The 23,599-nt window shown below is 44.0% G+C and overlaps 1 protein-coding gene and 1 long non-coding RNA gene across 5 annotated transcripts; both read right to left on the bottom strand.

The window, feature by feature from the left end:
- Positions 1-844: 844 nt before the first annotated feature.
- Pnrc2 (proline rich nuclear receptor coactivator 2) lies at positions 845-4,896 on the bottom strand. 2 transcript variants are annotated; one of them, XM_005317599.5, is made up of 3 exons: positions 4,170-4,357; positions 3,204-3,409; positions 845-2,846 (listed from the first exon to the last, which is right to left on the bottom strand). In XM_005317599.5, the coding sequence occupies exon 3, from the start codon at positions 2,826-2,828 to the stop codon at positions 2,409-2,411; it is 420 nt and encodes a 139-aa protein (XP_005317656.1). In that variant the 5' UTR covers positions 2,829-2,846; positions 3,204-3,409; positions 4,170-4,357; the 3' UTR covers positions 845-2,408. The 2 variants fall into 2 exon arrangements, with proteins under 2 accessions (XP_005317656.1, XP_040144043.2); XM_040288109.2 differs by lacking the exon at positions 845-2,846 and having other exon boundaries at positions 3,216-3,409; positions 4,170-4,896.
- Positions 4,897-10,693: 5,797 nt separating this feature from the next.
- LOC144367934 (uncharacterized) lies at positions 10,694-16,071 on the bottom strand. Of its 3 annotated transcripts, none has more exons than XR_013427586.1 (4): positions 15,811-16,071; positions 13,863-13,994; positions 11,489-12,984; positions 10,694-11,165 (listed from the first exon to the last, which is right to left on the bottom strand). It is a non-coding gene; the product is annotated as an uncharacterized LOC144367934 (long non-coding RNA). The 3 variants fall into 3 exon arrangements; XR_013427587.1 differs by having other exon boundaries at positions 10,694-11,646; positions 12,903-12,984; XR_013427585.1 differs by having other exon boundaries at positions 10,694-12,984.
- Between the last annotated feature and the right edge of the window lie 7,528 nt (positions 16,072-23,599).

Below are 23,599 nucleotides of genomic sequence, written 5' to 3'. Positions count from 1 at the left end.
CACACTGGGGGAAACTTGCCTAAAACCCTTTATCACCCTACTGCCACTTTATGCTTCTTTGGGGGAAGAAACTACTTGGGATTTAAAGGTAGGTTATGGGCCTGAATTCCATTAAACTTACTGTACATGCCCACTATCAAAACATAGGACAAACTGGAATTAGATGTATTAAAAGACCCACTGGAAGTATAACTGAATCTGTAAACTGTTTTCTGGTTTTCACATGAGCTTTGATATTGGTTTCATGCCAGCACACTTTCTGAAGGTTATCCACAATTAATATTTTCTAACTAGCTCTAATATGAAATGCTCATATTATCATTGACTTTTTATTCAGGTTCCCACACATTATTGAGTCTGCTAACCCCATTTGTAGTGCTACATCAGAGAACTTGGCAGTTCTTGGCACTATTTTTCATAGAAATTATGCACAAAAAAGAAAATGAGTACCTTACTTACAAATTTGTTTACAGCTGTGCCTTTACTGGGATTATTGAACTAGTTTAAGGCACCCTATATAGGTTGGGAGCCTGTCCATTAGAAAACCAATTCAAAGGGTTCCTTCACATACATGGATTCCTGCCAATTTGAGCTCATTTGTCCTATTTTACTCTGCAAACTGAAAACATCTTAGAATATAGAAAGATCTATTTTACTGGGCTTTCAAAACTTGCATAGTTCCTGCAAGTACAGTTTTGGGGGCTTCAGTCCAACTAGCAAAAATTGCATAACTGTCAAACCAACTATTAAACAGTATATTAGTCTCTTCAAGTCAACATTCCTGTCGAATTTCAGTTATGTACATTCTAAGATTCAGCAGTCATAACAGATAATAACGAGCCACTGGGGAGAAAATTTTTATTTTTTAATTTCATGTTTCAAATTCGTATCATGTACAATAAGTACTACATAAATTTTGCCTTTAGTATATTCAATATTTGGCTTGGGCAATAGTTCGTCTAAATTCATTTAGTGAAATATATAGTTATATCAAAGACGCGAAATTAGAAAGTAGGGCATTATCAGGACTTTTTAATTGACCCATGTACTTTTCTAACTTGCCATTTAGGCTGTCATTTAGCATTTTTCCCTTAAGATTGGTGAAAACATACCTAAAGGGGTGTTATGCAAGAGATTACATCTTTTGCATTAAGCGGTTCCCTGGGTTGTACTTACTATGACCAAAAAAAAAAAAAAAATTAAACTCACTGGCACCAAATACAATTTAGATTTGTATCATTGGTTACAAGAACTGGTGAGAGCCAAAATGAATCTTTGGGTTTATAGACTGGAGGGTAGAGGAATCCTGTACTGCATTTTACACCTCCTAAAAGTAGGAAATCTTCTAGCAGCTTAGACTTTCTTAGTTATAATACAAAACTTAATTACATTAGGATTTACTTTGTAATATAGTTTACAACCAAATCAATCATAACACATACACTGGCACTTTAGCATGAGGGCAAGCTTTAAAAACAATTCTGGACCTTTAAAATTAGGCCATAGTATAAAAAAACAGTCCATGGTCTTACATTCAGCAAATTCATACTAAAATATCATATTTTTGTAGGCCAAGACTTTACATATATGCTACAAATTTATTACATGTATTTACATGGCTCTTCTCCCCTAGGTACTTTGAACTTTCACATTATACAACTCCCCACTTTAAGCTTTGCAGAGATATGAGGCCAGATCACTGTCAGAATAGCTTTGCAGTTCTGTAATACAAAAAAAAAGTATTTTTTGAAAGCTATCAAGTGCTCAATAGTTTTTCTATAAAAAATGGTTTGGGTGCATCTATTGGCATACACCTATCCATTGCGATTTAAGAAACAGGGCACCTTATACTGTATACTGTGCCTCATTCTAATAAACCCCAAGTGCCCTTTACGCATTCATCACTGTGCATTTAGTAAAATACAACTATTAAAAATTCACATTCTCTTGGCAGTGCATTATGATGTTGGCGTGTTACTAATTTGGCTTTCTGGGACATTAAACTTTCAAATGTCCACCTAGTTTTCAATCCTTGTCTCAGCTAGATGCTTAATCTGATCCACTACAAGTAAATCTTCTTATCCATGAATCTTTTACTATATTCCCCCAATAAAAATATAAAAAGTTGATTCCTTTACCATTCTCAATATAAACTTGGTTTTCACTTAAAAGCTATTCAATTGAGAACACTTATCAAGTTCAATTATTTTAAGTTGCACTGATAACCACCATTATATTACAGTGCACACAATATGTAAAACAAATGAGATGAAATTTGATTAATATTCATACATTAATAAGCAGTTTTACATAAATTGGTTAACTCCCTAGTGAATCTGTAATTTGTTTCAGACCAACTGACAACTTTTTATAAACTAAATTTAAACATTAGTACTTTATATCTTAGTTTATACTTGGACTTTAAGTAAGGTTTTAAGTTGAAATGTCATTATTTCCTTGTCTGAAGGATTAAAGTTCACAGGAACCCAGTGGCTTGGTGGTTTAGGAAGAACACTTGGTGATGGTGGCTCACTAAATTTGGCTCCAGCATAGTTCTGATTAACTTGAGACTTAAAAAGTAGGGTGGGACTTGATAAGCTAGCATTCCAATTTTGATTACTTGGAAAATTTTTGTTCTTCCCCCCATTTTGCATGGCCTGCCATGCAGCTGCTGATGAGTTATAACCATGTCCTCTTTCTTTTTTCTTATGAACAATTTTCATCTGGGAATTCTGATCCTTGGTCTTCTGTCTATTAAGCTGCTGTTGGTTCTTACTACCATTTCTAGACTGAGGAGTTGGAATGTTATACCTCTCTCCACCACCCATCTTCAGCTTCTTTGTCACCTGTTAAGTGGAAACAAATACTGAGTCAAAGTTCAGTAAGAAAAGTTCAAACACTAAGAAGTATCTTCAAGCTCTTTTAAACTCCAGAAATCTTGGGAAGGATTGAAAATGGCTAAAACATGCTTAAGGGGATGTTACAAAAGAGATTACACCTTTTGCATTAATTGGTCCTCTGGGTTGTACTTCCAATGTTGTTAACTCAAAAATTAAAGCAAGCAATCCCACGTTATTATATGCACATCCTTTCCTAAGAAGGATGAGCTTACCCACAGATCAGTATGAAAACCTGTTCAAAAAGTATGGTTTAGGATGGGTTCATCATAAAAGGTTTGCTCCATTATGATGTGAGCTTTATACCTTTCAGTCTGCTTTTCGGATTGCAGGATTTCCACTACCTGTCCTCTTCCTTGCTGCCAAGCCCAAGATAATAGGTGTTGTTTTCTGACGGATCCTTTCCTTTGTCTCAATACAGAAGTTTTCATGGGCCAATCTGCTGAGTTCAGCCTAGGAGCTGAGGCCAACATCTGAGTCTCCTCAGCACACAAGTTTGAGAGAAGTCCTAGCTAGAAAAGTAAAGATTACTTGATTACTTCAATTCAAAAAAACAAGAGAAAGTGATCATTTAAATTCACTAAACAAACTGTTTAAAAGAATGCTACTTCGTTAACAAAAAGTTTTCAAGAAAATAATCTGTCTCTGATTATTTCTTCATTTTAAGAACTCAGAAATTTTATAAGTGTTGGTGCAAGTTCACGACCTTTTGTTTTTATCTTCTTCCCAGAAGATTCACTCACATATTTGTGACCAAAATGTTAGAGTGGCGTTGGCCACAGCAGGACTCGCTTACGGGTGATTTTCTCAAGACCACGCTTCTGAAGTTCCCTGGGGCTGGCCTGGCGCTGCGAGGCCCGGGCTCAGCCCCAGTCTCTGACACCACCCTGCCGCCCCTCCGTCACCGTCCGCACCGTCAAACAAGGTGCTTCCTTTGGCCATCACTCCCATAACTAGTTTCCCAAGCCACAACGTACGTTCACACACGTACACACGCCAGTCCACCAGCAGCTGACCCGGGCTTCACTTCCGTGTGACGGTCCGGGAACCAAGTTACCAAACCGCCCCTTCGTTCCACCAGGGTGCCAGGGCCTTCCAGTTCTAATGACCTACATAAACTACAGTTCCGGACAGGGTCACTCCCGGCTGCGGCCCGCTCGGCCGGGGGGTGGGGAGGCTGCCCCCGAGTCCGCGCCGCCCGGCTCGCTCCCCGTCTCGGTCCCCAACAATGGGGTGCCCGGCAGCCAACATGGCCGCGCCGCCGCCACTCACCGACTTCAAGCTCGGACTGCGGCGGCTCCCTCTCGACGTCGAGGCCTCCCTCCCTTTCCAGGGAGAGATGAGGCAAGGATCGAACAAAGCCCACGAGAGCCGACGAGCTGGCTGCTGACCACCCTACGTCTGAGAGCCGACCTCCTTCTGCCTCTACCAACAAAATGGAGGTGGTGGCGAGCGCAGAAGCGGGGCCGGAGCTCCGCGGCCAATCGGCGCGCGGCGGCGCGGGGCCCGTCCAATGAGGAGCGGGCCGCCGCCTGTTGCTGGGGCAGGCCGGGGGCGAGGGCGGGGAGGCTGTTGTGAGGGTTTGAAATCCTCCGGGAGGAGCATGTCGGGAGTAACTGCCCGGCCGCGGAGGCCTCCGCGCGTGGGACCCGGGCCGCTGGCTTCCCCGGGGCGCAGCCGCCGCCTGCGCAGCCTCCCGGAGGGCCGCGGGAGGGGATCTGGCTCCGGAGCCGAGTCCCCGCGTCGCGGAGGGACTAACAGGCGGGAGACATTCAGAAAGCCGGTCCCTGCGTCCACCGCCTCTCCTGTCCCATGGTTCCTGCGCGTCCCGAAGCCCGCGGCGCCGGGCCGTGCGGAGGCGTCGGCGACGCTCGATTGCGCCCTTCACTTCCTCCCGCGGGTCCCGCGGATCCCGCGGGTCCGGCCCGATCAGAGCCTTCGCCTCGTTGCCCTGCGAGGCCCGCGGCTGCCCCGCCGCACTCATCGGGGCGAACCCGGGGGCCGTTCTGAGCTCCGCGCCTCGAACTGCGCTCAGAAAACCGCCAAGTTACTGAGTGTGCCACCAGCTGTGGGAGGGTGACGGCAGCGCCCTCGTGGCCTACGCTGCCTCATTGTTTTTAGTGAAAAGAGGGAGAAAGAAAATATTGCGTTGATATGCCAGCAAGGTGCCGGGAAGGGCAGAGGACAACTTGTTTGTGATGAATTTATAAGTAACCCAAAGTGAACGTTGTAAAAGTGAACTCTTATTCTCTACGAATATGAACAGTTTTGGGGTGAATGGTGCAAAATTAACCTCACCACTTTATAATTCGTTTGTGAGGGGATGTGAGAACACGCGTATCTAGATAGAACTACAGTTTTGTTTTTGTTTTGTTTTTTAACAGAATTTATTGGTACTGACTTATAAATCCCACCCCACCTCGCAATCTAACCCAGACCCCTATATTCTAGCCATGGCGTTTAAGAAAAGTTACTGCATCTCTGATGATGAAATTCGTTAATGTAATTTGGTAAGACAAGATATTTTTGAGATATTTTAAGGGAATTTTTGGTGTTGATCATATTCAAATAAGATATAAACCGCAAAGCAACTACTATTTTAGTGAAAGTGTAATCTGTTTCCCCCCAATTCAAGAAGCTTGCTTAGACATCCGGCCAGATAACCAGCTTATATTTAAATAGTTTCAAGACTCACATTGGCCAGCTGTGAAGGCGCACACCTGTAATCCCAGTGACTCCGGAGGCTGAGGCAGCAGGATCGCAAATTCAAAGCCAGCCTCAGCAGTTTAGCAAGACCCTGTCTCAAAATTGGGGAAAAAAAAAATCATAAAAAGCCCTTACAACATTTTTAGTATAATAATTTTTATAAAGTGGTCAGTCTGGGTTCAGTGTGAGTACTTTATTTTTCTAAGTCTTTTTTTACTCAAGTATCTCTCAAATGTATCCCCATATACACAATCCTGCCCTTTCTGCCATCCATTGATCTGATTGTGATCTATTGATCTATTCTTTTTAAAAACACTGAGTGACTCCAAATTGTAATACAGAATAAAACCTAAATATTTAGAAAATTATTCAGGTCTGTTGCCATCCAGAATAAGTCTATCACCTCTTCAATCACCTCTGAATATTACATGCATGAACACACATGTAACACATTGGCATCTTATAAACACCTATCAGACTTACTCTGCTTCCTTCCCTTGGCCAGATTTTTTTTGTTTATGCCACTTCTTTTACTTCTCACTTTTAGGTATGTGCTGTTTTGATCACATAACATAAGAAGAAACTGGGGCTCAGACCCTTTAAAACTGAAAGCCACACACTAAGACTCCAGAGCCCAGGTTCCATATTCCCTGTAGAATCTGTCTTCCCAGCACCCAAAAGGTGCTTTGTGGCCAGCCCAGAAGAACTGACAGTTGCCTGGCTGCCAAAGTCAACTGGGTAGAATGAAGTCTCCATCCTGCCATCTGGCTGAGCCAGGTGCTCTGCCACAAGGTCAAAGTCAGATGGCCCTCAGGAGATCATTGTTAAGGATTTTAACATGTCCCACTTTCCTAGCACCTTCTCAATTAGCTCCAGCTCATTCTTTAATATTTATCAGGTACCCACAATAGCTCAGAGCTGAAGAGATGGCAGAAAAATAATACCCTCTTCAGGACATCCAATATAGCCTCTGCCTGTCCCCTGCTGCTCTCTAAAATCAGTTCCACCAACACAATCCAATTAGTGGTTCTCAGTTCAAATAGGAAAACATACAGCCTCGGGGAGTAGATCATCAATACCGAGAGCTAAATGCAGAATAAATATGCATGTTTAATACAAAGCATTTATTTAGCAAAGATTTATCTCAAGCCTCCTTTGTGCCAGGCCCTCTGCCAAGCCCTGGGGACACAACAGTGAATGAGGCTCCACTGGGTCCTAAAGGGGATCAAAAGCTGCTCCCTTAACTCTTATTTACCAGAGAGGGAAGCTGGTGCCTGGGGATTGATTTCCTCCATTCTTCCCTGAGAATCAAGCATAGGCAATGCGAACAGTAAACACGCAAATCAACCTGCTAACTTGGAATTAGAGTTAGCAGGTTGGAGTTAGAAGTTAACCTGCTAATGCTAAGGAGGTGCAGGTTATAGACATTGTGACCTCTGTCCCCATGGAACAGAGTTAAAAGGAAGGGACTCACGCACTTGATAAAATTTGTCATAGGAGAATCTGTTGTAATTATGTATCAGTGGGAGTCAAAAATCAATGAAACTATCACATCAACATTACCTAGTCTGTAAGTAGAAGCCCGACACAAAGGGGCTATGGCTGGGGCTGGGGCTGAGTGGAAGAGCACTTGCCTTGAACATGCAAGGCACTGGGTTCCATCCTCAGCACCACATAAAAATAAATAAATAAATAAAATGAAGGTATTACATCCAACAAAGGAAGGAAGGAAGGAAGGAGAGAAAAACAAAAAAAGTTGGACACAAAGAAATTGTTTCTAAAAGTCCAGCTTTGGAGGATGGGCAAGTTGCAAGCTGAAGCAAGTTGCAGTGTTTGTTATTTGAGACACCACAAGTGCCAGGTTGTCACACCTTGGTATCTGATCTCTGGTCAGGCTAACCAGCTTTCAGGCTAGGTCATTTCCCTGTGAGTGTGTCTATTCCAAAATAAAGGCTGGTTTGGTCCTTTTTCTTCCTCAAACTCATCTATGAATTTTGAGTGTCAACTTTGAATGATTGCAAGTCTGTCAGCTGATGGCTTATTTCAGTTAGAAGCAGCAAATTCTTGGAATCTGCCAAAGGGTAAAATGGAACACCTGCCCCATACTTGGATGAGCTTCAGGGCTTGGGTTCTGTTGCCAAACTGGTATCAAAACACACATCCCTCCCCACATTACGAGTTTGTTTCCTGGGGAAGCATCTGCGGCTCCCTTCTATAAGCTCACTCACTGAAGAAGTTGCAAATCTGTTTTCGGCCATGACAATCATCTCAATCCAATTACTCCATGGGACACAGGAAGTCTGTGCTCACCTCCCATACTTCCTGTGACTCTGACCCAGGAGTTCAACATTCAAGATCTTCAAAGGACTCTGAGGCTCAAACACCATCCCAGAATATCAGAATCCTTGGGGATGTGCACATGGGTATTTTAAGTCACTACTCCCAATGTTTTGTTCTAGTTGCAAACTACTGCTCTAAGCTTTTCTAAGGGTAATTTGTGCAGTGCTGCATATATGAGAAAGTCCCTCTTCTGTAATTCTCAAACAACAAGAGAGTGACAAAATAGCTCCTGAACATCCTGGGTTATTTAGACTATCCCCCACCCCCTTTGCTGGAAATTGATCACAGGGGAACTCTACCCCTGAGCTATATCCCCAGTCCTTTTTATTTTTTATTTTGAGACAGGATGTCACTAAACTACCCAGGCTGGCCTCCTGCCTCAGCCTCCCAGGTCACTGGGATAACCACCGGGCCTGGTTTAGATTTGCTTTGAAAAGTGTTAATCACAGAGGTGAACTCCCAGGCTCTGCATCAGCTTCTTGCTAGTCTGTTGTTCATTTTTTGAACCACTTCTGATTCTGAGCATCTAGCCCTTCAGACCAGAAGCTAGGTGAGCCCAGAGTTGGGCAGTAAACTTGAGACGAATGACCAAGAAAAACTGAGACTGGCAACTAGGTTGGTAGAGGGACAAAAATGGAATAGAGGAGTCATCTACTTATGTGTAAGACTGTGACAATGCCTGTCTCCCACCTGTTCATACCTATGGCATGAAGGAGGACACATGCAATCCCCAGTGCAGGAATAATGGGGCAGGGCTGGGTATGCAGCTCAGTGACAGAGCACTTGCCTAGCATATGTGAGATCCTGGGTTCCATCCCCAGCACCGAAAATTTTAAAAGGTAAATTAAGAAAGGAAGAAAAATAAAAGTGGGAGGCACCACTCAAGCTACCAGTGTTTGCTCAGTATCCATCTCTGAATTCTTGGAAACATATTTGCTTATCACTTTCTACTTAATATTGTAATAGCCCCTGTGCTTTTAACCTGCTCTCAATCTACACCTTCAAAGTGCTTTCATATCCATCATTTTATTCTGTCCAACTGGTAGCTCTACCCAATAGTGTGACTGCTATTCTACAGATGAAGAAACCGAGGCTCAGAGATTCTTTTTTTTTTGTATTTTAGTTGTAGATGAACACAATATCTTTCATTTCATTTTTATTTATTTTTGTGCGGTGCTGAGGATCGAACCCAGGATCTCACATGTGCTAGTGAGTGCTCCACAACCCCAGCCCCTCAGAGATTCTGGTTGAAGTCTGCAGCAGAGATCTTGTATTTTAAAACATTTTCATTAAAGTTTTGCCTTGTTAAATAACACTTTAACTATAAAAAGGCAGATTAAAAATAACATAAAACTTACTCAACATATCATCTTCCAGATATAACCATGGTTAAACTTTTGGGTGTTGGGGGGATACTGGACAGCCAACCAAGGGCCTCATGTACGCTCATCATGAACCCCACCACTAGATGCACCTCCAGCCCCATTGTTGGTGCTTTGAAGAAATGTTCCTCCAGCATTTTTTCTGTGCTCGAAGTGGCACCCCCTTTCTCCACGGAAAAGCCCACTTCTCCATGGCTGATTTTAGGACTGTCAGCAAAAGAGTCTCTGAGAAAGAGTTCAATGTAGATAAACTTCCTATTTTCATGTCACCCTGTTTACTTGGCCACTGGCTGAGAAGATACCAGTGCTCCAGGTGCTGGACACTCCCTTACAAGTTTTTCACAAACATATTCAGTATAGTACTTTGTAGAAAAGTGCAAACAAGGCCTCTGGCCTTGAGCTGGGCTTCACAGAGATGTCTACATTTTTAAGGTAATTTACAACTGGGCCCATGGTAACAGCTGGCAGGGGGAGGAAAGAAAGGGGAGAAGAAGCTCTCCCCTCCTCTGGTGTTGTCCTTAAAGAGTTAACTTGCCCAAAACAGTGAACGAAAAAGCTGCTTTTATGTGAACTTCTGCAGACTGTGAACTTCTGAGCCCCTCCCCTTACATGCTGGGGATAAAACTCTGAAACTCCCTGAACTCAGGGTTCAGGGGATTAATTGATTACAGCAGAAGCTGTGCCCTCTGAGCCTGGCTGCAGCCAAATAAAACTGTTTCCTGCTGTCTTCGATGCCTTGCCTCGTTTGACCCTACAACATGCTGAGAGGCAGCATCAAAAGTGTTGACTGAACTCTGAAGCCTGTTCAGAATCCAGTCTTAGCTCTGGTTTCCTAACATGTAACTTCTCTATGATTCAATTGTCTTATCTGTGAAGGGGGGATAAAAACAATACCTAGCACTGAGTACCATTTAGTGTAAGGATGAACTAAATCAACCTCACTTAAGTACTCACAAGATGCCTAGCACATAGAAATCCCTGGATTACTGAATTTTTTTTTTCTCTTTACAAAACTGATAAGAGCTGGGTGCAGTGACGCTCACCTGTAATCACAGTGGCTTGGGAGGCCAAGGCAGGAGGATCGAAAGTTCAAAGCCAGATTCAGCAAAAGCAAGCTACTAAGCAACTCAGTGAGACCCTGTCTCTAAATAAAACACAAAATAAGGCTGGTCATGTGGCTCAGTGGCCGAGTGCCCCTGAGTTCAATCTCCGGTACCAAAAAAAAAAAAAAAAAAAAGAAGAAGAAGAAGATAATAAATGGTATGAATTGTTTGTTATTTGTTTTTGTTCACTTTTGAAGCTCCATGTATTGTGAACGTTTCCATGTATACATATGTATGTGGTTGTGCACAGAACTTTCTGTTATGATTATCTGTTATTTATTTTATTATCTTCCACTTTTCCAATTTTTGCTATTACATGCTAAGTGAAATATCCGTATAGATAAATCTTCATTTCTTTTTGTTGTTGCTGTTATTTTATATTATTTTATTTTTAATTAATTAATTTTTGTTGTAATTTGTCATACATGACAGCAGAATGCATTTCGATTCATAGTACACAAATGAAGCACAATTTTTCATTTCTCTGGTCCTACACAAATATTCATTTTTTAAAATAAATTTCCTTTAAACAAGTTCCCAAAGGTGACATTACTAGGTCACAAGGTAAGTAGATAAGGAAGTAGGATTTTGATAACTATTACCCAAATATGTCTTCTTCTAGAGACTACCTATCCACAGAGGTCCCCATCATCTGGGTATAAATCATGTCCCAGTTTCCGGCTTTGAGGATGCTGTTCCCCTCCTTGTGATTTATTACTGCTTCTCTGACATTGGATCTGTAAGAGAAGTTGGTGAATGCGTGTTAGCCTGGCATGGGGGTGCATACCTGCAATGCCAGCTATTTGGGAGGCTGAGGCAGAGAATCTTAAATTCAAGGTCACCCTGGACAATTTAGACCCTGTCTCAAAATAAAAATTTAAAAGGGCTGGGGATGTAGCTTGGTGGTACAGTGCTTGTGCAAGGCCCCGGGTATAGTCAGCCCCAGCACCCCCTCCCCACACGCACTCACAAGATCATGTTATACATGGTCCTTTTATAAAATATGCCTGTGGGACAAATCTTTCTTCAGGGTAACATGGAGCTAATAATGTCTACTTACTTATCACAGTTGACAGCTTTCATAGCTGTCAATTTGGCAGTTAATGAGCCACAAACATCTGGAATTTTCCACTGACTCAGGCAGGCCAGTGTTTGTCCTCTGGCTCATTGCTTGCGTTTGGGAAGAGGCTGTGAATCAAGCTTCCATGGCCCAATGGCCTGTGTTTTGTCATAGCAGAAACAAAACAAAACATATTGAGGGGGCTTTATAGATGATTAAAAGCCCTCAGTCTAGTAGACACCATGGTGTGATTTCCACCCCGGAGACTTTCCATCAGCCAACAGCTTCTAAGGCACCGGGAGGTGAAGGACAGTCTGATCTCTTGATTCCAGTTCAATGGGAAAAGAGTTTTACCTGTCTCTTTGCCTTTGACCGGCATGTCTTTACTTTGTTAAAACTGTTACTTATGCAGTTCATAAGATCCGTCTTCCACATATTACAAAGGCTGCTCGTTAGATAACAGCAGTAAGCACTGAGCACTTTACTAGGGGCAAGACTAAGCAACTTGTGTGCATTCCACACACCCCTGAGCTCAGCAGTATTGTTCTCCTCATTTAACAGAGGACAAAACTGAGGTTCAGAGTGGTAGTTTCAGTGATTTACCCCATGTTATGGTTTAGATCTGAGGTATCCACTAAAGCCTCGTGTGTGAGACAATGAAGAACACCCAGAGGTGAAATGATTGGTTTATGAGAACCTTAACCCAATCAGTGAATTAATCCACTGGTAGAGATAAACTGAGTGGTAGCAGAAGGCAGGTAGAGTGTGTCTGGAGGAGGTGGGTCCCTGGGGACAGGCCTTTGGGGTACCCGTATTTTGTCCGTGTAGAGGGAGCTGTCTCTCTCTCTGCTTCCTGATCATCATGTGAGCCACTTCTCACCACCCCATTCTTTTGCCATGATGTTCTGCCTCACCTGGAGCCCAAGGGATGGGTCCAGCTGTCTAGGGACTGAGATCTCTGAAACGTGAGCCCTAAAATAAACTTTTCTTCCTCTAATTGTTCTTGACAGCTCTTTTGGTCACAGTGGTGAGAAAGCTGACTAAAACACCCCAAATCACCCTTTCTCTCTTCCCCTCTCTCTCTTTCCTTCTCTCTTTTTTTTTTTCTCTTGATTCGGGGTCTCACTGTGTTGCCCAGGCTAGCCTGGAAGCCTGGACTCAAGGGATCCTCCCACCTTAGCCTCCTGAGGAGTGGGGACTAGAGAGACACATGCCGCTGTGCCCGGCTGTGATACTGAAATTTTTGTTCCTAACCCTTCTGCTGCCTGAGCACAATCTTCAGAGTCGCCTGGCTCAGAGATGCCCAGAACACAGCTGGCTCTGGAATGAGCCAGCCACCCTCTGGGTCCAGGTTCCCATCAGCCCAGGACACATATATGTCATTGCAATCAGAAAGGAAGTAAAGGCCAGTCACCATGGCTCATGTGTCCATGATTTGGGAGGCTGCAGCAGGAAGATCACAAGTTGGAGGCCAGACTGGGCAACTTCATGAGACCCTGTCTCAAAACAAAATTTTAAAAAGTTAAATTAAAACGACTGGGGATATGGCTCAGTGGTAAAATACCCCTGAGTTCAATCCCCTGTACCACCAAAAAAAAAAAAAAAAAAAAATTAAAAAGGTAAGGGAGCCTATACTTCTGGTCTGCGTGTCCATCTTTAACCAGTACCACACTGTTTTGATTATTGTAGTTTGTAATATTTTTGAAATCAGGAAATAGGGGACCTCCAACTTTGGTCTTCTTTTCAAGATATTTTTTGGCAATTTGGGGTCCCTGACATTCTGTCACTTTTGCTAGACTGTATTTGCTAGAAGTTAGTCACTAGGTCCACTCAAAAGGAGATTTCTTTCACAAGGGATGTGAGTCCCAGGAGACGAGGACCATTGAGAGACGTTTCAGAGGCTACTTACCACTGAGCTAACATGTACTGGTGATTCAACATACTGAATCATGTGGATGCACACTCACGTAATCCTCACAACAACCCCATGAATCTGGAACGATTGTTATGCCTAGTTAGTCATAGAGGATATTGAAACCTAAAGAGATTCGACTATTTACCTATGGCCTTGCACCTGCAAAATGATAACACTGGGGTTCAAACCCAGTCTGCCCAACTCCAAAGCTGTATTTTTGCCAGGCACAGCGGGGCACTGTAGTACACTCAGCTGCTTGGAAGGCTGAGGCAGGAAGATCACTGGAGCCCAGGAGTTCAAGGCCAACCTGGGTAGCATAGGGAGACCTTGTCTCCAAAAAAAAAACAAAACAAAACAAAACAAAAAACTCTGCTTTTAAACTGTGGCACACATAGATGCTGTTCAATATGTCAGATGAACATGAAATGTTATTCGTTATAATTTAGAGCTTTGCTATACCTTTTGCAAAAGTCTCAGTTTAGTGCTCGAAAGTACAATGAGCTTCTTCTGGGGAGCAACAGCATTAGTCGAATGGATTGGAGCAATCCCTTGATTGTAGTTCAGTATCAGCTTCTGGAAGTTTGCTACCCACTGTGGAAAAGGAAAGACAAAGCCACCCACTCGCACAAGCACATTGGGGAGTTCCCCTTCTTGCCACACTGGAACGATTTATGTTTTGGGGGGGGCTTCCATAAGAAGGGCCTCCGTCTGAAGGAAGCTTCTGGGCCTCATTGCATGGACAGCTGCCTCCTAACTTCAAAATCTCACTCAGACTTCCTCAGAGTTTCTGGGTCAGGTCACACAAGAGAACTTTGTGAAAACAAGTTTCCACAGAGTTTTGGTTTCAAATAACTCTACCCTCCCCGTCTCCCCTCCAGTCAGAATCTCACACTTAGAAAGTGGGAGGCCTCCTCCCCCACCCCAGGAATGTGTCAGGGAGGGTCCAAGGGAGCCTCCGGTCAAGACTCTTTGCTTCTCTTTCTCCTCCTTCTTTGGTGACCACATCTGCAAACTCTCAAGAAAGAAAATGTCGAGTTGGATTTAAAGCCCCAAATAGAAAGCTCGCATTAAAAGTGTGTCGGGAATGTTGGGAATTTTTTAAATGTGTTTTTTAAAGGTGATCTTGTTTTCAAGTATGTTTTTATGAGCAGATATAATTGCCTTAGTGCTTCAACTTCAAAGAGGAATCTAGTCCATTTTAAATGTTTTCCCTGAGCTCCAGTTGAGTTCTCAGCACTGGGTTAGATGTTAGCAAGGTTCAGAGGTGAATTAAGACATGGGTCTTGGGGCTGGGAACATAGCTCAGTAGGCAGAGGGCTTGCCTCACATGCACAAGGCCCTCTGTTCAATCCCCAGCACCACACACACACACACACACACACACACACAAAAAAAAAAGACATGGGCCTTGCCTTTAAGGAATTTTGCCAGAAGGATTCAAAAAAGGCCCTGCCCAGTACTGTGCGGGAAATCCTCGCCTCTGCACACGGCCCTGCTTTCCTCTACAGAGCCTGTTCCTGGACTTGCACAATCTCTTGGGAGTTTCGACACCGGAGCTGGGGCCATGTGGTGTGGAGGGTGAGACAGCCCAGGTTTGAATCCAGCTCTGCTGTTCAGAGGATGCATCCCTGAGCACCTCTGGGGCGGCTTCCTCTTTGATAAAGTGTGTGGCCTTGATTGACTGGTTAGGTCTGCCATGGACAGGTAACTGCAGTGTCAGTATGTGGGCCTGGCACCCGGGTCCTGTGACACTGCATCTCTTTTCACGGGGGAGGATCCTGGGAGGCAAGCACCGTGCTGTACTCACTGCTCTGTCCCCAGCACCTAGCACAATGCCCACCAGGAATGCAGAGGGTCTTGGTAAATATTTGTTGACTGAAAGAGACAGAATTTAGAAGTAAATGAATCAACTCCAGGGATTTCCTATCGCCTAATTGCTGGCTGGATAATGGAAAATAAGACCAAGGACATTTTTCCTAAGCTTAAAGCTTAGGATAAAATCATTTAAAATCCCAGGTCTCAGCCAGAGTGAAAAAAGGAACTGGCACCTGACCCCCGCCCCCCCATGGATCAGCTGACCCCAATATAATAGCCCCAGGAAATTCCCTATGAGCATTCCTGTCCCTCACCTCAATACAATGAACCCCCCAAAATACTCTCCTGTCCCACTCTAAATGAAGCCTATATAACCCAGACCCTTGCTTCAGCCCTGCACCATTTTCTGCCCTGAAAATGAGCCATGCCAGATGTTCCACGAATCGACTCCTCCGCCCCCCTGAACACCGAATGAAGAAAAGCTTGCTGATCTGAGGTTTGCTTCCTGTCTCTCACCTGGGTCGCGTGTGCATCATTTGTGCTAACAAATAGCATTGGGTTAGTGGCATTATTTAACCTCTCTGAGACTCACCTCGTTCCTTCATCCATTCATGTATTCATTCAGCAAGTAATAGCTGAGCACCTGCTGTGTACCAAGCACAGTTCCAGACACCAGAGGATACAGAAATGACTCAAACAGCCAGAGTCAGTGGCTCACACCTGTAGCCCAAGCTACTTGGGAGGTTGAGCCTCAGCACCTTAGCAAGAGCCTGTCTCAAAATAAAATAAAAGATTAAAAAAAGGGCTGGGGATATCTCTTCCTGGTAGAGCTCCCCTGGGTTCAGTCCCCAAAATAAAACAAACCAAGGTCACGTGGCTGGCCCGAGGCAGAGTCAGAGTTAGAACTTTGGCCTTGGTCAGGCACACTGCACTGGGGATTTGCAGTGCAGGAGAGAGGCTGGGCTCAACCCCAGAACAGCACCAGCAATAGGAACTCACAGCCAAGAAGCAGGGTAGGGGGTCGGTGGATGGAAAGTTGGTAAACTAATGTCGGGGGGCAGGGGGTTCTGGCTGAATCGGTCTCTCAGGATCCTGCTGCAGGCCAGGGTGATGGACAGCGCCTGGGCACGGGGGTGGAGGATGAAGAACCTGAGCTTCTCGGGTAATCTTGGCCGCAGTGGAGACAAACAGAGTTCCAGAAGCTCAGGCCTAGATGGGAAGTTCAGGTATTCTGAGGACAGTTTGGTTGAGGACAGACTCTTTTTTCCCTTCGTAGACTATGAAGTAAAACCATGAACTAATTCAAGCAACTTTCTTTTTCTGAATTTTTTTTTTTTTTTCCTCTTCAAGATAAACCTTCTGCAGCTCCCCTAGCCAACTCTGGTCAGGAGTGCCCAGTCTGGACCCGTGGGCATCTGTGCAGAGTGGAAACAGGGTGTTCGGTCACCACTGACGCAGTCAGCCCAGCACCAGGAAGCCTCCCTCAGACCCATTCCCCTCAGCGCTGTGTGGGGACTTGGATTCTGGCCTCTCTGTTCAAGAAGGTTCTTTCTGCCACTCCCTTCCATTTGGGCCAACTTTTGTCCCCAGCCCTAAGTCTCTTTATCCTCCCTCCACTTCTCTGAGTTCTTGCAGGGGTCCATGTGGGGCATATAAGGAAAAGCCACCCCTCCTGATGTCCAGGGGTGGTCACCCCCTGGGGGCTGCCTTCTCCTGTCCCGTTCTCTGTGTCTTGCTCATGGTACCCACTAGGGGCCTGAGCCTCTGAACACATCTTGCACCTTTTTGTCTCCCCCCAGCACCCCAGCTGCCATAAATAAATACCCCCCAGCTAAAGGGCAGCTGTGGCCAACGGAGGAAACAAACCAGTGAAAAGGGATTGAAAAGTGGGATGTGTGAAGAGGAAGAACCAGTCAGGCCTGGAAGAAGTCAAAGCCAAGTAGATTGGCAGAGGGCAGAGGGCAGAGGGCACTGCAAACGAAAACGAAGGTGGGAGGTAGAAGTAAGGCAGATCAGAACCCCAGACCTAGAGAGGGGGCCCTCCAACAAGCACTTCCAGATTCCAGTTTGTGATCCATAGGTGAATAATAAGAATTATTTCTTTGGCCTGTAATCCCACAGACTCAGGAGACTGAGGCAGGAGAATCACAGATTTAATGCCAATCTGGTCGACCTAAGTGAGACTCTGTCTTAAAATAATTTTTTTTTAAAAAAAGGGTTGGGGATGTAGCTCAGTGGTAGAACACCCCTGGGTTCAATCCCCAGCAGAAAAGGAAGAAGGAAAGAAAGAAAGAAAGAATAGAAAAGAATAAAAATATCAAGAAAGGGACTGGGGTTATGGCTCAGTCGTAAAGCACTTGCCTAGTATGTGTGAGGCACTGGGTTCGATTCTCAGCATAACATATCAATAAATAAGCAAATAAATAAATGAATAATAAAGGTCCATCAACAACTAAAAAAATATTTTTTTTATTAAAGAGAGAGGGAGAGAGATCGAGAATTTTAATATTTATTTTTTAGTTTTTCGGCAGACACAACATCTTTGTTGGTATGTGGTGCTAAGGATCGAACCCGGGCCGCACGCATGCCAGGTGAGTGCGCTACCGCTTGAGCCACATCCCCAGCCCCCTAAAAAAATATTTTAAAAAATAGCAAGGAGGGGGGCTGGGGTTGTGGCTCAGTGGTAGAGTGCTTGTCTAGAACATGTGAGGCACTGGATTTGATCCTAGCATCACATAAAAATAAATAAATAAAATAAAGGTATTGTGTCCATCTATAACTAAAAATATTAAAAATAAAAAAATAGCAAGGAAAATATAGCCTATCCTACATGGTAAGACTATTGTAGTTTCATGAAATTGATGTTGCAATTTTGCAGAATATATATATATATATATATATATATATATATATATATATATATATATAAATCATTACTAAAATGAATTTTCATATAAAATTTTTTTGAAACTTTAATTTTTTTCCTTGATGAAAATTTTCTTAACTTCCTGTTGAACCCAGCCTGTTCATTCTGTAGACAGGGACTGGGACTCAGAGGCAGGGTTAGGAGAGCCTAACTCTAGGGCAGGAATCACTTGGGTCTCTCTCAGGACTCTCTCTCCATTCCCTCCCACCTTTCTGCACTAAGGGAACAGATAAGAGTGATCTCTTAAATACTATGACTTTTATTACTTATTTTTTTTTAACTGTTTAAGAATACTCAGCATCTATTCATTCAACCAATATGTTCTGAGATCCTATCAAAGTTTGGATATTTGTGCCACGTACTGGGTAGGATGGAATTTTCAACAGTGATACAGGACTTACTGCCTGACATTTAGTTTTCCTTTGGTTTAATCATTAATTATTTAATTTAATCTATTTAACGTATTTAATTATTTAATTTGATTTTAATTCTTTTGATTTAATTTGGTTTAATTAAGTCTTTGTTCAGATTGGGAATGCTAAGGAAAAATTACTCTTTCTTTCTTTCTTTTTTTTTTTTTTTAAATGATCAGGAAGTACTGGGAACATAGCCCAGTGGTAGAGTGCTTGCCTAGCGTGTGCAAGGCCCTGGGTTTGCTCCTCAGCATTATAAGAAGGAGAAGAAAAGGAGGAAGAAGAAGAAGGAAGAGGAGGAGGAGGAGGAGGAGGAGGAGGAAGAGGAAGAGGAGGAGGAGGAGGAGGAGGAGGAGGAAGAGGAGGAGGAGACTTTGTCAAAGGCTGTTGTAGTTTTGAATACAGCAAGGACCAGTGGGAATTCATAGCCAAGGAGCAGAGTGAGGGATCAGTGGATGGAATTCACTAGCTGTAGACATCTGGGGTTGGGGACTCTTGCTAAAGACAGGCCAAGGATTTCTACATCAAAGGAGGGGCTTGAAGAACATGATATCATGGTGGGGAGATTGGTATGGAAAGTGCAATCCTTGTTCCTGGTACAGATCCAATAGCGAGGACAAGGTTTTTTGGGGAAAAAAAGAGAAGGAAGTTTTTATTGATTTGCTAGCAAAGGAGAAGGCAGTGGGCTCACGTCTCAGAGGCTGTGATTCTGTCTGGAGAAACGGTGGGTTTTTAAACACACAAAGATAAAAAGCTCCAAGTGTGCCTATCAGGAGTCATAATTGTCCTCTAGAGAGTCGCCTCTGCTGGTGCCAGCCCCCAGGTCTGAACCTCTTCATTCCTGAGGTTAGTGAGACAAAGGACAGATAACTCAGCCCAGGACAGAAAGATTGTTAACCTTGTTTCCCCAAAGGTTAGAGATGGGGGGAGGGGAAAGAAAAAACAAAAAAAAAAAGTCAGTTTTAAAATAAGCCACTAGTGATCAAGCAGCAAGGTTTCTATTTAAAGCATGAAGCAGACCCTGTTCCAGGATGGTTTAGCAGGATTCTTTGCTAAGATGGCTGGGGCCGGGCAGACCACGACAGGACAGAGCCAAAGTCCACACCCAGTTGAAAACACAAGGAGTCTAAGTAGAAGTGTCTGCATGGATCTTATTTATCTTGTGTTTACATTAATCCCTGTTATCTATCTGGTGCTTTCTTTTTTCTTTTTTGACATTTGATGGCTAGACAGTGTAAGTATTATGAAAACTGAGCTTTACTTTAAGGACATTAAGTAACCCACAAGAGAGGCCCAGACTCTTAGCCCTTGGGCCTCGTGGACTCTCAGGGCCAGAACCTGTTTTGAAAATCCAAATCCAATCTTCTGCAGGGATCCACTTCATGCTTTAAATATAAACCTTGCTTGATCACTAGCAGCTTATTTTTTTTAATAGTTTTTTTTTTTTAGTTGTTGATAGACATTTATTTTATTTATTTTTTTATTTTTATGTGGTGCTGAGGATCCGACCCAGTGCCTCACACATGCTAGGCAAGCGCTCTGCCGTTGAGCCCCAGCCCCAGCCCACTAGTGGCTTATTTTAAAACTGACTTGGTTTTTTCCTTTCCTCTTTTTCCTCTCTCCCCACCTCCAACCTTTGGGGGAAACAAGGTTAACAATCTTTCTGTCCTGGGCTGAGTTTTCTGTGCTTTGTCTCACTAACCTCAGGAATGAAGACCCCCAACCACAGACCCTTTTGGAGGGCAGGGTGCTCTGTCCTGCTGTCTGAGCCCTGTGGTGACAGTCCAAGCGGAGAGCTCCGTCTGCGCTCAGGTCAGCCCACGGGTGTTGTCCCTGGAGCTGACCGTGGGGCTGGCGGGGCAGCACTACACCCACGTGTCTGGCTTGGGCAGGTTTCAGATCCTGGAAGCCCAAAGTCTGGCTCCACACTGGGGTTCCATGGCTCGGCTCTCCAGTGGATCTCGGCCACATCTCTCCTCTCCTCCGCCCCCACCAGCAAGCTAAGCCCTGAGCCCTAGGGCCTGAGCTGGTGGCCACCAAGAGAGACACATATAAAGCTGGCTGTGGCTAACCGTCCCCTCACCCGGTGCTGACTGACAACAGGAGCCAGTTTGGGTTTCTTCCTTATATTATTTTGAAATTTCCAAAGTGTTTATAATTATTACTTCCTTATGGGGAAACTTTATTTTCTTAAGTAGACCCCTTCAGTCTAGGGCTCACCATTTTTGCACTCTGCCAGGCCCCCCCCCCCCCACGGATTGTTTCTTTTATCTGCTGTCCTCCTACCCCCAACCCAGCTGACCCCATTTGGGGAAACTCTGGGTTGATAAGGATCCTTAACATCCTGGGTGGATCCCCAGCATGGCGAAATAAATAAGTAAATGAATACGTCCTTAAGAAGTATGCTGTAGGGCTGGGGATGTGGCTCAAGCGATAGCGCGCTCGCCTGGCATGCGTGTGGCCCTGGTTCGATCCTCAGCACCACATACCAACAAAGATGTTGTGTCCGCCGAGAACTAAAATAAATAAATAAATAAATAAAATCTTTAGGGGAAAAAAAAAAAAAAAAAGAAGTATGCTGTGGCCAGGCGTGGTGGCACATGCCTGAAATCCCGGGGACTTAGGATGCTGAGGCAGGAGGATCACAAGTTCAAGGCCAGCTTCAGCAATTTAGTGAGATCCTGTCTCAAAAAAAAAAAAAAAAAAGGGCTGGGGACATAGCTCAATGGTAAAGCACCCCTGGGTTCAAACCCAAGTACCAAAAAAAGAAGAAAAAAAAAAGTGCTGTGAGCATTCTCTGAAGTCATTAGAGCTCTTTTGAAAAAATGCCATTTCTAATAATTTTATTATATTCCAACATGTAGGTATACCATGACTTATTAAATTAAATAATTCTTCTCTTATTGGGCATTTAGGCTATTTCCTGGTTCTCATTATCATAAATAATACCACTGTGAACATCTTTGATCATACAATGAATTTCTTAATGAAGATTTCTGCCCATCGATTACAGATTCGATGCTAGGGACATGTTTAAAACCATTCAGGGAGTGGCAATAACTTCATACACATTTTCTCACATGATACCTACATTACTCTCGAAGCTTCCCAGACAAGGAAGCTGGGGCTCAAGAGGGGTCAAGGCTGCACAGGTCACATTGGGACAGGGGAGCTGGTTAGAAAGGGGACTTTCAGGCCCATCTCAGGCCTTGCTCAGTCTGTGACTGAAAATCACCTTGCTCTCCAGGTGGTTTTGATGATATTAAACTCAGAACCCTTGACAGTCTCCAAGTTCCTCTTTCAAGGTCCAAGAAGTGGAGAGTGAAACAAAGCTGGATTGTCCCCAGCCAGCTCAGGGCGGCTGCAGGGGGAGTTCCCTCCCAGAGGTCCTTCCCATGGACGCATGTACCTGGCCTCTCTCTTGCTGGGTGCCTGTGGTCCCAGCTACTTGGGAAGCGGAGGCAAAGGATCACTTGCATCCAGGAGTTCACGGCCAGCTCCAGCAACTCAGTCACACACACACACACACACACACACACACACACACACACACACAAAAGGTCTTTCTCCCCTCTTCACATACTCGCCAATATTCTTATTGTTTTCTTTTTCCTTTTTTCCTAATTGGATAAGTGAATCACCAACATTTTTTTTTTTTTACAAAGCTCTTGACATATCATATTTTCACCAACATTTTCAAAGTGCCTTGCCAGGCCTAGTGATGGTATGTGCCTGTTGTCTCAGCTCCTTGGGAGGCTGAGACAGGAGGATAGCAAGTTCAAGGCCAGCCTGGGCAACACAGGCAACAGAGTGAGATTCAGCCTCATAAACAAACAACAACAACAACAAAATTGGCGTATGGAGCCCCTTGGAGAGGATCTGTAGCAAAAATATGTAAAGACACACAAATCCTTTTCCATAGAAACATCCCCCACGAACATCTATGTTTAGTAAATCAAGATAACTAGGAGATGGAATGGAAAGAGGGTGGTCAAGGGACACAGCATTTCAGTTAGCAGGGATTAGTTCAAGACATCTACTGTGCACCTGGTGACTGGGTTAAAAACAATGTGTGTGGTTCCCCAATGGCTTGAGAGGCTGAGGCAGGAGGATCACAAGGTCAAAGCCAGCCTCAGCAATTTAGGGAGACCCTGTCTCAAAATTTGAAAAATTTAAAAATTAAAACATTTTTAAAAAGTGGGGCTGGGGTTGTGGCTCAGTGGCAAAGCGCTTGCCTAGCATGTGTGAGACACTGGGTTCGATCCCGAGCACCGCATAAAAATAAATAAAGGCATGCTGTTCTTTAAAAATAAATAAAGGCATCTACAACTACAAAAAGGAAAACAAAAAAAGGATGGGAAGTACATGAGGAGATGCAAATACGTTAATTAGCTTAGCCATTCCATAATGTACATTTATTTCAAGAAATCATGCTGTCTAGGATGCTTCCTTTCTTAAAATAAAATTGTAATTACAAAGATCAATTAGTTTTTCAAGAGAGAGATAACAGTATAACAGGCATTTGTTCTGTTTTGGTCTTGGGGGTTGAAGCCAGAACCTCATGTGTGCTGATCTATGTTCTACCACCGAACCACATCCCCAGCCCTTTTTATTTATTTATTTATTTTTTTGAGACAGGATCTTGCTAAGTTGCTTAGGGCCTTGCTAAGTGCTGAGGCAGGCCTCACATTTTCGATCCTCCTTCCTCAGCCTCCCAAATCACTGGGATTACAGGGGTGGCCACTATGCTCAGCTATACTCCAAGTTTCCCCTAGCAAGCGATCCCCTAGGCTTGCAGCCTCATTTTGTTTTATTTTCCCCAAATAATCCAGGCATCAGTATCCACAGCGGACTCCAAAGGGGTCAGATGGCCCAGACACGAACAAGGCTGCTTCCTGATAGGAAAAGTGGACCTCCCAGGAACTTTCCCCCCTCAGTCAGGAACCGGCACTGGCCGCCCGCTGGGCCCCGCACAGTACAGACACATCCACTAGGTGGCAGCGTCTCCCAGCACAAGGGCTAGTGAGGCTGGTTTCCTGCAG

The sequence above is a fragment of the Ictidomys tridecemlineatus genome, chromosome 11 (assembly GCF_052094955.1).
Source record: "Ictidomys tridecemlineatus isolate mIctTri1 chromosome 11, mIctTri1.hap1, whole genome shotgun sequence".
In the NCBI taxonomy this organism is placed as follows: Eukaryota; Metazoa; Chordata; class Mammalia; order Rodentia; family Sciuridae; genus Ictidomys; species Ictidomys tridecemlineatus.
Note: the sequence above shows the minus strand (reverse complement) of the source record. Positions and strands in the feature narration are given on the sequence as shown.

Excerpts from the sequence above, each read along its gene's own strand:
- Pnrc2 (XM_040288109.2), bottom strand. The coding sequence starts at position 4,881 with ATGAGTGCGGCGGGGCAGCCGCGGGCCTCGCAGGGCAACGAGGCGAAG. Across the intron at positions 3,410-4,169 it reads GCAGTCCGAGCTTGAAGTCG|CTAGGACTTCTCTCAAACTT; the intron begins GTGAGTGGCGGC and ends TTACTTTTCTAG.